We start from the raw sequence: 18,374 nt of genomic DNA, 5'->3' as shown, positions 1-18,374 counted from the left end.
ATAGTAAAATGTTCTTTCTCTGTTATAGTGTTTCAACATTTCTTGTTAAATGAACCATTATTATTAATGGGGCTATGTACTATCTGTAATACATTTTATAACAATTTTTCCTCAAATTATAGTTTGGAGTAAATTATATTGATTTTTTCCCATAGCCATTCACATTGTTCTACTGAGATTATGACTTGAAATTCTGAGCCAATTTTGCATCTCCATATCATATTTTAAAAACCATATATAGAGAGATTGTAATAGATTATAATGGTTTTGTATAAATGCTCAAATTGTGTGATCTTTCTCAAGGTTCCTCCTTTTTCTTTGAGATTACTTTTCATTTTCCAGCAAATTCCAAATACATCAATCATGGTAAGTTTCTGTCTTCATTGAGTAGTTCTTGCTATGTCTGCAGTCTAAATTCTGAGTCTGGATGCACAGTATTGGCATATATGATTAAATTTTTCTTACTGTAGTTGTCCTTGAAGACGTAGTAGTAGTAGTAGTAGTAGTAGTAGTAGTAGTAATAATAATAATAATAATAATAATAATAATAATAATAATAATAAGAAGAAGAAGAAGAAGAAGAAGAAGAAGAAGAAGAAGAAGTAGTTGGAAGGAGAAGAAGAAGAAGTTGGAAGGGACCTTGGAGGTCATCTAGTCCAACCTCCTGCTCAGGCAGGAAACCCTATACCAGACATGTCAAACACAAGGCTCGGGGGCCGGATCCGGCCCACAAAGTGGTTTCATGTGGCCTGCAAACCCATCCTGGAAACAGTGAGGGAACGGCCCCCGCTGCCTTGGCCCCAGCCCAGGCTGGCCGGGGGCCAATGTACAATTTCATGGTGGCCGTCTATGCTGAAATACATTCAGTCTTAGCTCCACAAGGCTGTCTGGAAACAGTGAGGGACCAGCCCCTGCCGCATCGGCACTTCCCCCTGGGCGCACACTGGGGAGGTATCACCCTTTGTGAGGAATGAAGAAATGCACCATCACCTGGAAGTGGCCAGCACATGGCCCTGCCTACTTTGGGCAGGCTAGGGCCTGGGCAGCGTTGCGGTTCTCTTCAGATTCATGCCACCTGGCTCAGCCACTCAGCACTGTGTGGAGAGCGCCCCGCTGCCTACCAAAATTGGGCGGGCTGGGGGCTGGGCAGCATTGCGCAGGTAACATCGACTCTCATGCTGTTCATGGCATCCCCTCCCCAAGAGCCCACCAAGCCGGATATGTGAAGTAGGTGAGGGGCATGTGCTGGCCACTTCCAGGCGATGGTGCATTTCTTCATTCCTCACGAAGGATGACACTTCCCCAGCTGCGTTTCTTGCCTGTTTTTCTCCCTCCCTCATCTCAAATATTTGCTTTGCTGGCATTGTTGACTATTTTGAAAATACGCTTATTGTCCCTACTGGCAGTAGCACCTGGAAGACACCTGACCTCTTTTGAAACCTCTGTATCCTTTCCTAAATTTACATCCCTTATAATTGAATCACCAACCAGAAGGTGGCTTCTCTTTTTGGGTACCTTTCTTTTCTTGCATGACTGATGTGTAATACCTGATTCGCACTTCTCCCTGTCAAAAACAAGTTCATCTTGGACCATGGTCCCCTGCTTATTTGAGTTATCATCACAATTACCTTGACCTGTTTCCTTAATGTCCCTGTTAAGGTCAGCAAGGGCACTGTATCTGTTATGCAGGGACACAGCTAAAGCTTTGAGTTTATGGTTCACAGCTCTCACCCTGCCAGATCCCATGGTTGTCCACACAGATCCCATGGTTGTCCACACTTCTCCTGAGGATCTTTGTGGTAGAGGGGGCTGATACCGTGGAGGCTCAGTAGAGTAGGAGGGCTGAACTGAACACCTAATTTCTGCCTGAAGAGCACAGATTACAGACCCTAGATGAATAATCTGTCCTTGTAGACTAGTAATTTGTGTACAGATAGGACAGTTTCCCAGTTTGAAAAGAGTGCTGCGAAAGACAGCTGCAAAACAAGTGTTGCACTGAACTACGCCAGACATGCTGAGATGAAAGGAATCGCAGATGCACTTGCCCTGAATGTACCACCACTATTTTTGATTTTGTTATACGATAAAAGGCATTTGGCAGTGACACTATTATCCTTGTTTTTAGAAAAATATTTTTAAAAACATCTTATAATATTTCTCTTCAATATTTTTTCTTTTCTTCCTATATACAAGACACTTATGAAGTTCACTAAGACACCTCTTTCCATGTAACTCATATTCTGCTGTTTGGGAATTTTATCCATTCTGTTATCCATAATAGGCAGCTTCCTCAATAATATAATTTAAGGTTAGAGATGAAAGTCCTCCTCTTTCTATTTAATCTTATGAAATTTTGAATCTTACTCTCTTATGCTTCCCACTCCATATATATCTATAGATTATTCTTTGCAAGATACAGAAAGTTTTGTCTGAGATTGGAATTGATGCTATTTGGAATAGGAAATTCATATTAGGTGGTATATTCATTTTTACTATCAAAGTAAGTTCTAGTTTATAAAGTTTTGATTTTTTCCACATATCAAGGGATAGTTTTACATTTTTTATCCTGCCTTTTTTATAAATAACTCAAGGCAGAGAACCTACCTAATACTGCTTACTTCTATTTTCCGCACAAACAACCCTTTGAGGCGAACTGTACTGAGAACTGCCCAAAGTTATCCAGCCAACTTTCATACCTAAGATGGAACTAGAACTCACAGCTTCCTGGTGCCTTAACCACTAGACCCATGGTGGTGAACCTATGGCATGCGTGCCACAGGTGGCATGCAGAGCCCTCTCTGTGGGCACATGCGCTGTCGCCCCAGTCCTAGGCCTTTAGCTGGGTTTTATAAAACCTTTTCGCTTTAGGCCTCCACTGTTGTGTGCAAAAAAAAAGGTTCAATCAATCAATTTCAACTTCTCACGGGGAAGAAAAAATATCTCACAAAGTTGGAAATGATTGAACTTTTTAGTCCCACCCAGTCGGCAGTTACCACTGCGGCCACGCCCACCCAATGGGCCACGCCCACCCAGCACCCGATGATACATAAGTGGGTTTTGGGTTGCAGTTTGGGCACTCAGACTCTAAAAGGTTCACCATCACTGCACTAGACCAAACTGCTTTAAATTATTATACATTTTTTGAAGTATGTCTTTGTTCCATCCTTTCAAATATAGTCTCAAGTATATCACTGGGTTTTTTGTTATACCACAACCAGTTTCTTTTTTCACACAGGTTCTCAGAGGTTAAGTATCTCATTATTATTTTTGCTTTCTTTTCAGTAATTTGGCAACCTAAGAAATGGCCCAAGTGTTTTACTGTTTTCATCAACTGTCTTATGCAGCCTTGTGGTTATATAATTGTTAATATTACATCATCTGTCAGCATTTCTTTTTGTATCCTTACCCTGAATTTTGATCCCACTAATTTGTTTGACTGTTCAGATCTTGTCCTCAAATCTTCAAGAGCAATTACAAATAGTAAAGGAGAGTAGATGTCATTGTCTTGTATCTTTACATATTAGCAATGAATCCATAGCTAAGCCAAAAATTAATCAGCTCAGTTTATAAAATATTTGCAAGAAGTCACATGCCACCACAAAGACATGGAATATAGTGCTTATCTCAGAACAGCAGAGTCCTTGCAAGTAGAATGGATATAAATCAGGATAAAGGGATTGTAAAATAAATGTCAATAAATAAATAAATCTGAGAAAGATACAAAAGGATTTGCTGCTGCTGCCCTGAGTTAAGAAAAGAATACACTACATTAACTATCAGTAAAAACAATGTGCACCATATTTTTACCATATGTATTTTTTAAAATACCATTAAGTGTACCATACCTATATCTGTACTATTGAACATTTTTAAAATAAGGAGATGTGTATCTCACTTAGCAAGGTTGGCCCTGGTAGATATAGCATACCTCGTTTGGGCATCAGATCTGTATGGTGTCAAGCAATAACATTCGATGTTAGCAGCCATACGTTGGAAACTTGACTTATTTATTTATTTATTTATTTATTTATTTATTTATTTATTTATTTTTATTGAATTTGTATACCGCCCTATTCCCGTAGGACTGAGGGCGGTTTACAGGGCAGTTAAAACCATAAAATACAAAAATTAAAATCAATTAAAACAATTAATTAAATTCAAGCCCCAAGTAAATCTAAAACCCAATTAAAATTAAAAACCCCTCAGTCTGGGCCAAACAGCTCGAAGAGCCAAGTTTTCAGGTCCCGGCAAAATGAGCGAAGGTCAGGGGCAGTCCTAAGTTCCGTAGGTAGTTGGTTCCATAGGGCAGGCGCACCCACAGAGAACGCCCTTCCCCTGGGAATAACCCGTCGGCATTCATTAACCGGCGGTACCCTGAGAAGGTCCTCCCTGTGGGAGTGCACAGGACGATGGGAAGATTGTATGTTTCCTTAGATAGTATGGTGCTACTCCATACCTACCATTGTCTAAATCAGGGTTGGTAACTATGGTCCTGGCTCAGGAATTCTGGGAGTTGAAGTCCATAAGTCATAAAGTGGCAATTGTTCTCCACATCTGCTCTTAATAGTCATTTCTAAGAAACCTGGACTCTGACTGATATCTTCTTATTTATTTTTTTATGCCCTCCCATGTCACTGATATAGCGACTTTGGGCTGTATTGGTCCAGTGTCACATCTGAGCCTTCCCTACCAACTCAATGTCTGACTTTCTAACTTTGTTACACTGAAGAAAAAGATCTGGACAGAGGTTTCATTCTGAGCCAGATAGTAAGGGTTATATGGAGCTATAATGATTTACTCATTTTTCTTTTATATAGAGCATCTGTATCACTTTGTAAATTAATCAATCACCTAAGAAAACTGAAAGAATGAGCAAATAAAAAGATTTAGTCTGTACAGTAATCCTATACCTATTTTTCTGCCAATAATTCCTTTGAATTCAGTGGGATTTATTCCTGAGCACATATGTATAGTATAGAACAGCATTGTTCATGGTCTATCAATCAGTTTTATGTTCCTGTTACCATTGGGATGTAATTTACTTAATAAAAATAATGCTGTTTTTAATTTTTCAATATTTTTAAATATATTGCTTCTACGTTTCTAGTGTACATATGTTACATGTTTGGCTTGAACTCGAAGGAGACACATTAAAAATAAAATCTAATAAAAGATTCCATATATCCTTGTATGTCAGAGTAACTTTCTTAACTTTCTTTTTCATACATTTAATATGCTTAGTCCACATAAATTTATAAAGGTGTTATTTTTCCTCATTTTGCCCACCTCATTCAACAGAGTTTACAGGATTATTACCTGCAACAGAAATAATCATAAAGTTTCATACAAGTATCAGTGGGGGACATATAAAATAGGGGGAAGGGTAATATTAGATAAAATAATCACTTTACTTGCTAATGCTTCACTAAAATTTTAAACTGATACAAATATTCTTAATTTTTTCAGTACCACAATGATGTTAAAATAGAGTATGAGTATGGATACAGTGTCTTTCTTTCTGCAAAATTAAACAATTCAGAATATTGACAATCTAAAGTATATAATTTGCACTTACCAGACCATTGCAGTTGCTTATTGCTACTTTAGATGTACCATGCTGGCCACGTAAATATCCTGTATAGTGACAGTTGTCTAAAAAATCATGCTTCCACTGAGGTCCATCTTTACCCCAATATTCTACTGTGAAGTGTTTGGAGACCAAATCTGTGTTGAGACTCAAGTTTAAATGAAAGTGCTTGCCGTAGGCAGAAAGTTTAAAAAATAATTTAGAAACTGCCAGTTCTTGGTCATAAAACTCAGTACTTCTCTTCTTTCTTCCGCTGGATTTAGTATTTTTCACAGTAAAGCTGAGGAAGGCTCCATTATGGTCAACCCTTATTGGGATTGTTAGTTGATAGTGTTCAAGATAAGACAGGAATTCCTCTTTCAAATCACATGGTAAACCAATCCAAGAAACAGGCATAAAAAAGAAGAAAATATAAAAGGACACCAAAAGGAATAAATAATACAACATTATTTACATGTTATGATATCCAAGCAACTTCAGTTTAAGAATCAGCATTTTTTTAAAGAAAATATTAGCTAGCATTAGTGAAAAAAAATCTGTTTTATTATATATTTGCTGCTATGATTTGTTATTTTTGTTGTCTATAAAAATAATTTGCATAACAAGGATTTGATAAATAACTAAAGGCTAGTTCAATATCAAAAATTCCCACTGATTTCAAACAATTAGAAATATAAATAATGTCTCAGTTTAAATGCCTTAATTTTGTCATCAAAATAAAGTATACAATTGTATATAATCCTTGTGTAATCCTCTATGTCACAAAGGATTCCCAAATAAACCGCAGTAAAAAGAATTAAATATTTGCAGGTGTTCATATATATCTATCACCCCCATTCAAGTTAACTAGGGAGTCAACATGCAAAGAAGCTTACTTTATGTCTTATAATGCAGATAGGACCTTTAATATTACTTCATGTTACTTCAACAATAATTGAATGCTAAGGATTTATTAATATGTAACAAATTAAAAATTTTTTGCCTAACTAAATGTTTTAAATTTTATTTAGATGCCCTGAGAGAAAATAACTAAATCGCAATTCATTTAAATTTTCTCTCAAATATATAAATATTTTTTAATAAAGTGATTTGTATATATGAACACTCAGAAGTAAATTGAGTTCATTGGGGCATATTCAAAAATAAGCAATTTAGGACTGTAACCAAATTAAATATGGGTCAAAAGACATTAGCTTAAAACATTTGATCCCTACCTTGAGAACTATATGAAAGCCTGCTGTCACCGTGATATTCTGATAATACCATAATTAAGCACAAAATCCAGGTCAACGTCTTCCACAAAATTTCCATAATTTAGAAGATGTAGGCTACCTATGTACTATAGTTTTAACTCTACTCCAGAACTACACCATAACCAGAAAATATTATATTTCTTCTGCTACTTCTTGTTCCACTTCTTGATAGATATTTTGAAATAACATAGTTTCTTTCCTATATTTGCAGACATTTTCAGTCAAAAAAGCAAATTTAAAAATTATTCCTTCATATTGCAGTGAGGCGTTAAAATGAATAGTCAATAAATGTCCATTTCTTTACCTGAAAAGCACAAACAACATTGAAAATCATTATCACACACTATCCTAATCACTGCATTATCAATATTCTTGTTAACTGTAATAAGTCTGCAGCATTCTTTTTAGCTGAATTTTGTTTTTCATTGTAATAGCTGAGTTCAATATAAAATTCCAAATTCTTCAGCGTTTCAAACAAAAAAACCTTGACTAATTAGGCATTTCCAGAAAATATATTCCAATCTGCTTACAATTGTGTCAACCAATATGGGGTTAGAATTGTAAAGTTTAGTATAGTGCCTCCTATACCTTAATATTTAGTTCCTGCTGTTTGATGACATTGAAAAGTGCTATCAATGGGTTCCAGTTTGAGTTATCAACCATATTTCCAATGGAAGGTGTAAATCAGCATAACATGTCAATTCAATTCTTGTTCTTATATATTAGATTTGTTATAACAGCTTTGGGAGACTCAAAAGAATCTTTCATTGTCAAGTAGTATTTAAAAGTGTTGGAACTTTCCCTATGTGAAAAACTGAAAAAGAGTTTGAAAACTTCCCAATGAAGGATAATTTGATTCAGATTTATTTATAATTTATAATTTATTATCTATACTAACTACATTTTTCCTATAAGATTACCATCTGTTTAGATGTGATTCTGGTTAGAAAAAATGATTATTTGTTCATTTATCTATTTTTTAAAACCTCATAGAGCAGACATGTCAAACTCGCGACGTCACGTGATGTCGCGAGATGTATCGGGACTGTTTTGACATTGCTGGCAATGGGGCGGCATGGCTTCCGGATGACGCGTCCGGCCCACGGGCTGGCAGTTTGACACCCCTGTCATAGAGAGACTCTGGACAGTATACAGATGAAATGAAACCATAAAAACAGTATATAAAATTTAAAATAAGGCAAGGATGAGTTAAAAATCAATGTAAAATTAATTAAAAAGTGGGCTCAGGTCTTTTTGGGCACTAACCAGCCCCATGGCTGTATGATTCTGTCTGAGTCTTAAGCAAGAGCCATGTTTTTCACACCTTTCCAGAAATTGAGCAAAGACAGTACATCTACTACCGGCTGCCACCACAAAGATGCTTCAAATGTTTACATTTCTCTCTACATTCACCTAAGCATTCATATGTAGTAAGCTCTCAGCTTAAGAGGTTAATAGGCCTATTAAATCCAAAATGTATTGTATGAGAAATGGAATTGTACACATAGGCAACATCATTTTTCACATCCACAATAGATTTTGCTTACTGCAAAGTCCATTAAATCAAGCTCTGATAAAAACTTCCAATTGTTTTTGGTTTTGTTATTAAATTTTCTTTTTCAATTCTGTATTAAGTAGTATGGAATTCTGTTTCTTTTTCATTTTGGAAAACAAAAACATGACATTGTTTTAGTTATCCAATGTCACTCCTTCCACTCAACATCTTACAGTGGAAGGGTTAGGGTAGCTCCTCACTGGAGAGGAAAAGGCCTTTTTAATAGATCATCCCTATTAGGGAATAACCCAATCATTGGGAGTAAGTTAACATAGATTTGGAGAAAGCTCAGCAGAATGTGAGCAGGGTTCTAGATATACAGTCAGGTATATTTTACAATTGACATACAGCTTCAACAAAGATAGCAGATTCTTCCCAAAAGATATCACTGTAAGTAACCTTACTCTAAAATAATGCTGTATATTGTTTGCCTGGAAAAACACCTATATCTGGAAGACTTCAGGCTGTTGGAAGCCTAATGAACAATTGAAGAAACCATTGGTTTGGTTTGGTTTGGTTTGGTTTGGCTAGGCTGGCCATATCAGGCCAGGACTCAACAAATCATTCTGGGAAATATTTCACAGAACTGAGTAGGCTTCAAGAAAAAACACACTTATTTTTGCTTGAAGTTAGCATGTCCATGACAAGCATATCTTAAATACAAGAGATAGCAAAATGATAGACCTCATTCTACAAATATCATATTTATGCCATTATTCATTAGATTTGCCAACATTTCTGTAGCTGCTTAAGAAAGCATAGTATTTGATTCTGTTAATTTTTTTCTCACTAAAAGCAATCTTGAGGGTTGGGCTGCAAATGTAGGATTGCTGACGATCCCCCAGGGAACCTGAATGGCTGAAACTGGACTTGTACTCGGATCTTCTTCAAATAATCTAACCACTGTATTATATCGTCTCTCATCTTAAAAGTAATGACTGTTCCTACCTTGTCTCCAGCCTTGCTAAATTGTATTTTATGTCCATTACATATATTTCAAAACCAGGATATTCTACGTTTCCATTTAGAGTATGCTTAAATTTCAAATGGTTTCAGCAATGGAGAGCAGCGTTTTTTTATCTTAAAATTATTTAATGCTGTTATGCAAGCATTATCTTGTATACTTTATTTACTCAAAGTATCTACTGACATTTAGCAAGAGAAAAAAGGCATTTAGTCTATTTCAAATTATACAAATAATATCAAAAATCATACACATAAAAAGTTGTATACTTGCAACTGTCAAGTACGTATTTAACATGTTTAAGGAGTTGGCCCTTTTATAACAAAAAACAATTGCTATAAAACAAAAATTGCCAAAAAAGCCCACAAAATTGTAATTTTGTTTGGTTTCTTTTAAAATACTAGTCTCCAAGTATTTTATCCTAATCCACAACAGCTGTCTAAGATTTGAGAATGTGAAGCTACTTGTAGTCAAAACAAAACAAAGAAAACATTAAATTAATATTATAACAGAAATTCATGGTTTTAAGTCAGACAAATGTCAGAACAATATATTTATCCTGGAGCAGTCTGTCTGCACATACAGGATGTTTTGAATTATAAACAAGTCTACATCTTTTCTAAACTCCTAAGCATGTCTCTTCACAAATCTTTCCTTCCTTCCTTCCTTCCTTCCTTCCTTCCTTCCTTCCTTCCTTCCTTCCTTCCTTCCTTCCCTCCCTCTCTCCCTCCCTCCCCCTCTCTCTTTCTTCCCAAAGATTATCTTACATATCCTATCTATGAGGTATGTTTTATTGTGTTTCCCCAAAAGTAAGATCTACCCTAGCTTGATTTTGGGGGGTGGGCCTAATATAAGCCCTACCCCAAAAATAAGCCCTAGTTTGGGGGCAAGGCACTGGCCTAAAAATCAAGTTAGGGCAGGGTTGGGGGGTGGAGCCGCCCCCACACCACTTATCAGGCCTCCCTTGAATTGACACCTGCCTCTCCTGCTGGCCCACTTCTTCTGTGATGTCGCCTAGCCTGCATTTTGTAGTCAGAGGACTTTCCAGAAGGCCTCTGCAGCTGAGCTATGGATTCAATCCATAGCTTGGTTCTTGACTGCAGAAGCCTTCCAGAAAATCCTCTGACTGTGAAATGCAGGCCGGAGTTCCATTCTCAGCTGCAGAATGAAGCTGCTCCTTCAGCTGCAGAAGAAGTGGGCCATCTGGGCGGGGCTGTCGGGGCTGTGGCCGAGGTGAGTGGAAAAGACACCCTCCGAAAATAAGACCTGGTGCTTCTTTTGGAAGCAAAAAAATAATAAGAAGAACAGGTCTTATTTTCAAGGAAACACAGTATGAAGAAATGTGAGAAACTTTTTTCAATGAATGTTTTTAAGTTGTAGCAATCCCTACTCTAAGGGAACTATTTGGCTCCTTCCTTTATATCACGGGTGTCAAACTTGCCATGTGACGTGACGTGTCTTGATGTATCGCAACTCTTTTTGCACTGCCGGCAATGGGGTGGGCGCGGCTTCGGTATAATAAAACCGGCCCTTGGGCTGGCAGCTTGACACCCCTGCTTTATATCTTTTTGTCATTGCTTAAACATTCTTATTCTGTCAAGCATTTTATTTTTCTAATTAAATTTCAAAATTTAGAATTTTAAAATTTAAAATTTTTAAAATTGAGTAGACTTTTTTAAAAAACAAAGCTAAGATAAAAAGTAAATAAATGATAAAACATTTTGCATATTACAAGATTTGAAGATACGCTAATTGTATATGCAACAGACTTTGAAACATAATTAAGGTAAACAATATATTTAATTAATTTTCCCCCTTATGACATGTTACAGAGAGCGCTGTAGAGAAAACGCAAAGCATTAACTTGCTTAAGTTACATTCAATTTATTTTGTAGTGTTTGAAATGGCATTCATTTTATTCATTCAAAATTTGTTTTGACTTTTAATAAAAGCTTTCTGTGTATTTCAAACTATAAGCTAAGTCCCAATGATCAGCAATTTTGAATCCTTAGGGGCAATTTTAGACAATATAAAAAGTACATGCAGCCTAATCTTAGGGATGTTATGTTCCTAATAAATTTCAACTAAATGTCTTTATTTCTAAAATCTGCTACTCAGTCTGAAGCAGCAGCATTCAGAGCACTATACAAGAAAAATCCAGCCAAAAATCCTTTAAAGGACATAATAAACCATTCTGTTAAAATAATCAATAAAAAACGTTGCTGAAAGCAGCTGACTATATAGAGGAAAAGATAACATTAATTAGAACAACAGATGGCAGCAACAGTGCAGAAAATTAAATTAAATGCCCTTAGAGAATAAAAATCTTTGGCACCAAAGAGACAGCAGGAAAAAAAAAGGGCCAGATGTGCCTCACTAGAAAGGATATTCTAAAGTTGACATGCTGTTAATGAGAAGGCCTGCTATGAAGTTGCCACTTGCCATTATCTCCTTCTGTGCAAACCTTCTGTACAGGGCTCTCCAAAAATGAGCTTAGATAAAAATAGATGTGAAAAGGATTTGCTTTACATGTTTTGGTTTCAAGCCAGAATTGAGCTGAAAGCAAACTGAGAGCCAGATAGTAAAAGTGGCATGCTGTACAGTGGGCCTGTCTGTGGATAAGCAACCCCCCAATTTTTTTAACCAAAATACAATGAAAAATACACTACCAACAGATAAGCCAACTCTCAAACTTTTTGTATTGTTTTTTCAATATATTATAAAGGACTTCACATGTTTTCATAGTTTGTATCAATAAATATTTTCCAAAACAGATTCTGTTTTAAATTTTCACAATTGATTTATTTGCAGGTCGAACATTTTTCATGGTATTTTAGTTTGATTTATCTGCAAGTATATGGGTTACCGTACTTTTTTAAAAAGTATCACCATACATACTTGCAGATAAGACCATTCAGGGATACATTGAACTCAATTTTTGAAGTGCACTTTGGTGCCTAACATTCTCAATTTATCCACTAAAATACATGGTAATAATATATTTAGTTTTCTCAGTCCTTTGTGGACCCTAAGGCGGAACTAAAAATCATAGTCTCCCAATTTCTAGGCTGGTACCTTCTCCATATGTTAAACTGGCTCTCCCCAGTACTTTAGCAACTGTATTTTGAACTGTGGACCTTCAGGGGCACTTTCCTATAAAACTGTAATCTAAATAAAAGATTACCAGGGCATAGCTTATTGAAGCTAAGCTACCTATATCCATAGCTGACACACCAATCAATAAAAGGTCCTTTGTGCCACAGAAAACAATTGAATGTTTAATGGCAAAGATGAATCTAAAAGTAGTCCCCTTTCTAGAATGGGCTGGGCACCAGTTCCTTGAACAAATGAACCACCCACTTACATTCTTTGAACTGAGCTTCATATCTCTTTATTTTACAACGTAATCTGCAAGATATGAATGAGTCTGGTATGCCCTAGAGGAATGTCTCGGAGTTCCCATCACTTTGTGGTCTACCAGCTTACCCAATGGGCTGGGTAGACTTGTGTCCCTTTGTGCTCCTGAGTCAAGTGGATTCGATGCACTCTGGCTGGTGTCTCCAGGTTGGCCCACCCCAGAGTCAGACTGTTCGGCAGAGTAGGCACAGCGGTTGCTGAAGTTTGGTTGGCTTGCTCCTTTAGGGGGTCTATGTTGCATTCCAGAGCTCCCCAGTTCTCCCTCTGGTTCCATCTCAGTTAAGAAGGAAAAGTCCTGGTAGTCCATGTTAGGGCTGGCTTGCCCGCGAGTTTGAAGACCTTGGCAGGGACTTATCACACAGTCCTCGCTTAGTGGCCATTCTGGAAACCGTTTCCTGAGCTGATCAATGAGTCATCTGACAACTCGCCCTCCCTCCAACCCCACTTCTTAAGATAGGGGTCCAGATGCCTTGGTAATTTGACCAAGAACCCACAGATTCCCATGACCATAGTTCCTGGCCCAAACCCAATTGCCCATGTGCAGCCCCCTCAGGGGTTTTGGTCGAGAGGCTTTTGCTGCCACTCTATGTGGATGCAACCTGTCTAGTTTAGTGATCAAACGCCTCCCCCAACATAGTTCTGCAGGACTTTTGCCTGTGGCAGTGCAGGGCGTAGAATGCTGGCAGAGTAAAAAATCTGCCAATCTGTGATGCTAGTCACCTGTACCAATGCACTTGAGTGCCTCCTTCATTGTCCTCACCATGCATTCAGCTTGACCATTAGAAGATGGATGAAAAGGCACAGACGTTGCATGTCTGATGAGATTAGCTCTAAGGAAGGCCTGAAATTCAGCAGCAGTGAATTGGGCCCCATTGTCTGAAACTAAGACATCTGGCAACCCATGTGTGGCAAAGAGTTTTCTCAGTACCTGGATGGTCCTAGCAGTAGTCATGTTAGGAACTGGAATTACTTCCAGCCATTTTGAGTGGCTATCCACTACTATAAGGAAGAGCTGTCCCTGAAAGGGCCAAGCGTAGTCTATGTGAACCCTAGACCAGAGAGTGTGCGTTTCCTCCCACCTGTGAACTGGAGCCTGTGGCATTTCAGGCCTAGATTGCTGGCATGTATAACAACCATGGACTTGCGCCTCAATGGCCTTATCAAGGCCAGGCCACCAAAGGTAGCTTCTAGCTAAAGCTTTCATTCTGACAATGCCTGGATGGCCTTCATGTAATGATTGTAAAACCCTGTCTCTTAGGGAATTGGGAATTATGACTCTGTTTCCCCATAAAATGCACCCTTTATGGGCAGATAACTCATGCCTCCTGACAAAATAGCTCTGAAATTCTGAGCCTGGACTTTTATCCAACCAGCCCGTGTATACCCATGACAACACTCTACTAAGTATTTTATCTGTGGCAGTTTCAGCAGCAATGTCCCCTGCATGGAGGGGAAATGCAGGTATGTCCTGTATGGACAATATTCTAGCAGCTGGAGCAGTGGCTGTCTGCTGAGGCCATCAGCATGGCCCATTTCCTTGCCCGGTTTGTGAATTAATTTAAAATTGCATGCAGATAGGAAAATAGACCATCTCAACATTCTTGGAGATAGTATGTGGGGGGGTTGTTTGTCTGTTGTGAACAGTCCCAACAGAGGTTTGTGGTCAATGTAGACAGTGAAATCCCTGCCATATAAATAGTCATGGAATTTTTTTATTCCGGCAATAGGGCCTCTTTGTCAATCTGAGCATAGTTTCGCTCAGCAGAGGACAATGTCCTTGAGTAAAATGCTATAGGAACCTGTTTCCCATTTTTCTCTATGTGACTTAAAAGTGCCCCCACCCCATAGGGAGATGCATCACATGCAAGACATACTGGTTTAGACTCTTTGTAGTGAGTTACAGTGGACTTTTCTGACAATAGTGCTTTTAAGTCCTGGAAAGTTTTTTCATATAAGTTAGTCCATTTCTTATCTTTCTTATCTAGAAGCCTGTGGAGGGGCTCTGCTATTGCTGCCTTATGAGGTAAAAATGTGTGATAGAAGTTTAGGAGACCCAAGAAGGAGCCATTTTAATGGCCTTCACTTTAGAATCAGCGGAGTGAATGCCGTTAGCATCAATTCGGAAACCCAGGAATTCTGTTGAAGAAACCCCAATACTACACTTGTCCTTTTTTAATTTGAGGCCTGCTTCGCGAAGCCTTTGCAAGACAGCCCTGAGCCTACTGGCCAAAACTTCAGCGGATTCCCCTGCAATATGAACATCATCAAAATAATACCCAGTGCAACACTGACTCCAAACTGTAAGCGTTTAACTTTGAATGCCCCTCTGTGAGTCACAATCGTTTGAGCCGCGCCTTTGGCCTCATCAACCGGCAATTGCTGATAGGCCTGTGCTAAATCAAGTTTAGCAAAAATAGTATCCCCTTGCAAGGAGGATAAAATATGATTGACCACTGGGACTGGGTAAGCGTATTGCTTGAGGGCTTTATTTAGTGTGCATTTATAGTCAGCACAAATGCAAATTTCCCCGTTGGCTTTAAGTGGAGTGACAATAGGAGTTTCCCACTCCCCACCATCAACAGGCTGTAACACGCCCTGTTCTACAAGATTATCGATTTCGGAATAAATTTTATGTTTTAAGGCAAAGGGGACCTTACAAGGCTTAACCCTGATTGGAACTACGTTGGGATCTAGCTTAAATGAGATAGGCGGGCCTGTGTATGTTCCAAGGGTTGAATCAAAAACATCCGCATATTCCTCGCACACTGACGCGAGGTCTGCAGTTTGTGTCTGGTTTATGCCAGTAATCTGAATACCTAAGGCATCAAACCAATCGAGTCCAATGAGACTCGTTCTCTGGCCCCCTACTACTATTACATCCAGGTGCCCCCAAAACCCTTTAAACGTTACCAGCAAAGTGGCTTCTCCCTTAACTTTAACATGAGCATTTTGAAAATCCGTTAGGATTATATCTGAGGGTCTTAGTTTGGCCCAATTGTTACTGCGCCTACACATGAAGTTAAAAGTGTCGTGAGAAATGATTGAGACTGCAGAGCCAGAGTCCAATTCCATCTTACATGGAACTCCTTGTAGCTTTACCATGAGCTTAAGTTTGGGTTTGAGGGGGCGTCGAGCCCTGGTGCAGCATACGCTTCTATGGCTTCTGAAAAATTCCACACTAACTGGACCCTGGGCCCCAGTACCTCTCCTAGTCGGTTCCTCCAACTGGTGTTTGGGTGGCTGGTCTCTCTGGCGGGCTCTGCAAACCACCGTGATGTGGCCTGTCCTTCCAGAAGCTCTACACATGGCTGAACAAAATCTGCAATTGGCACGAAAATGATTGCCGCCGCACCCCTTACATCTCGGTAAGAGAACTGCCTTGTAACTGTCCTCTCACTGCAGGCTGTTGCGGTGTTGTGCTTTGGGTTGCCTTTGGAGTTAGTTGATTTCAGGTTCTTCTTCCTCGGAAGATTCTCCGGTGCATTTGGCGTCCTCAAGGTGGACCGTTTCTTCAAACTTTGTTGATTTGGCAGGCTGTACTGTCTGAACTCCAACCCCCGGCAGCTTCATCGACCATCACCTCGTCCTGTGCTTCAGAAAATGTTAAATTTGGCCTAGCAAATAGTCTCTGCTAAAGCGTTGTGTCCCGTAGGCCACAGACGAGCCAGTCTCGTAATCGCTCTTCTAAATTTGAAAATTTGCATAGGTGTGCAGCCTGCCTTAGGCCCGCTATGAATTCTGAAGCTGACTCCCCGGGTAGCTGCACTCTTTGGTCGAACTTGAACCGCCAAGCCATTTCAAACATCTTGGGCTGGAAGTGCCTGGTTAGCTTCTTTTTGAGATCTGCGTAGGAGACTGCTTCGATTGGTGTCGGCATGGAAAGGTTCTCGGCCAAATCAAAGGTTGCTGGGCCACACACGCAGAGTAGCATTGTGGTCTTGAGTCCTTCTTCCACGATCTGATTGGCTCTGAGGTAGTTTTCTACTTGCGAGAAATATGATGGCCATTCCTCCAGGTGTTTCACGTCAAATTCTCGCAGTTTTCCGACCTTCGGCATTCTTTCTTTCTGGTTCCTGTGTTCTTCTGGATCCTGCTTCTAGGCTCAGGGAATGAGTCCACTGAGCACAAGGTTGCTAGTGTAGCTTGCTAGCTGACCTTGAGAGAGGGGGGGGAAATGCCTCTTCCCACCAGCGTGTACTGCCTTTCCCTCGTAGACTCAGCAACGAGGCTGAGATCCCTCTTATTCAGTGAAGCAGGATCTCAGCCTCGTTGCCACTGTTAAATAGCGGGTTCTTTGATGCAGGAATGAAGACGTGAAACAGAGTACAGGGTAACTCATCGTTTATTTCATGCTGTGACTGTACTGGAGGAAATGGCTGCAACCAGCCACAATATATAGTCTAGCCCCTAGGCAGCAGCCAATAGGTTTGAATCAACCATTGCCACCTGTAGATAGCCAAGTGCAGCCCAGGAGACTTGTAGTCTAGGTTGCTGGAGAGCCGTTAGCTGCTCCAGCAACCCACGTGGTATTCCCTCAAAAAGCCCAGTACATAACATTCTTCACTGTCCTTGATATTCTTCCAATGCCCTTTTTTCCTCTTCAGCTGTCTGACATGACCACATTCCACACCCACCTATGTTCCTTGATTAGAATGTCAATATCACGATTAATTGTCATTATTTTTCTTATCCAAGGCTTCTAATTCAGCTTAAGTCAGCCCACAATTCAAGCAGTGAATGACTGGAATTGCATAGATGCTAATTGCTTGATGGTATTTCCTCCAATGAGTTTATACTTTAAGATATTCTCCACTCTGCTGATGTATTCATTCGTAACCTTTTTCTTGATGTTGCCATTGTTAAACAATGCTATTTGCCATTATTGTCTTTATACAGGTTCTTGATATTTTTTCCATAGGGCATCCTGATTCCTTTAGTTTTCACTATTTTTTTCTGTTAGTGGTGAGGATGGCACATTGTTCCAGTCCAAACTCTATGGCAATATCTTGGTTGTACATTCAATTTCATTTCTTATAGCACTTTTCCATATAGTATCAAATCAGCCATGTAAAGGACATGGGAGTGATTTCTGAACATTTCATTACCAGGCTAGGTAACATCTTCAGCGGAGTTTAGGGAATGTCAGTGCCAGTGTTCTTCTGTTTATAAGGGTTTCAGGTGTAGGTGTGTCAAGTGAGGATCTTGTGATGGGTCAGGTGTGAGTCATCAATGAGAATCTTGTGATGGGTCTTGTGATAGGGAGATTACATCAGGCCAGGGTCATTGGGAGGTAAACTGCTGGTGGGAGGGGGCTTGCATGGGCTAGTTGGGAGTCGGTGCTGTCTCTGGTTGGCTGTGTGGTTGATTTGGATTCTGAGGGGTTCGTAGGTTGGTTATAGATTGATGTGTCTGTTGATGAAATTGCTTGTGGAATGCCAGGCTTCAATGAGTGTGGCGGATGGTCGCATGACCAATGGTTTTTGTGTTGCTCCAATTGAACTGGTGTTGTTTGGTGTCAGTGTGGGTAGAGATTAAGGATTTGGGATCATGGAGTTTCTGTACCAGCCGGTGGATCCTGGTTTTTAAATGATGTGATGT

At 39.3% G+C, this 18,374-nt stretch overlaps 1 protein-coding gene across 1 annotated transcript in view; it reads right to left on the bottom strand.

The window, feature by feature from the left end:
• Positions 1–18,374, bottom strand: part of ADAMTS6 (ADAM metallopeptidase with thrombospondin type 1 motif 6) — a 151,235-nt gene that overhangs the window by 114,548 nt on the left and 18,313 nt on the right. Inside the window, exons 2-3 of the mRNA XM_083356960.1 lie at positions 6,802–7,144; positions 5,576–5,943 (exon numbers count right to left, since the gene is read on the bottom strand). Of these exons, the coding sequence (XP_083213086.1) occupies positions 5,576–5,943; positions 6,802–6,898 (465 nt within the window). The 5' untranslated portion in view covers positions 6,899–7,144. The remainder of the gene's footprint in view (positions 1–5,575; positions 5,944–6,801; positions 7,145–18,374) is intronic.

This window comes from Vipera ursinii, assembly GCF_947247035.1.
Source record: "Vipera ursinii genome assembly, chromosome: 2".
NCBI lineage: Eukaryota > Metazoa > Chordata > Lepidosauria > Squamata > Viperidae > Vipera > Vipera ursinii.
This window is presented reverse-complemented; position numbering and strand designations above follow the sequence as displayed.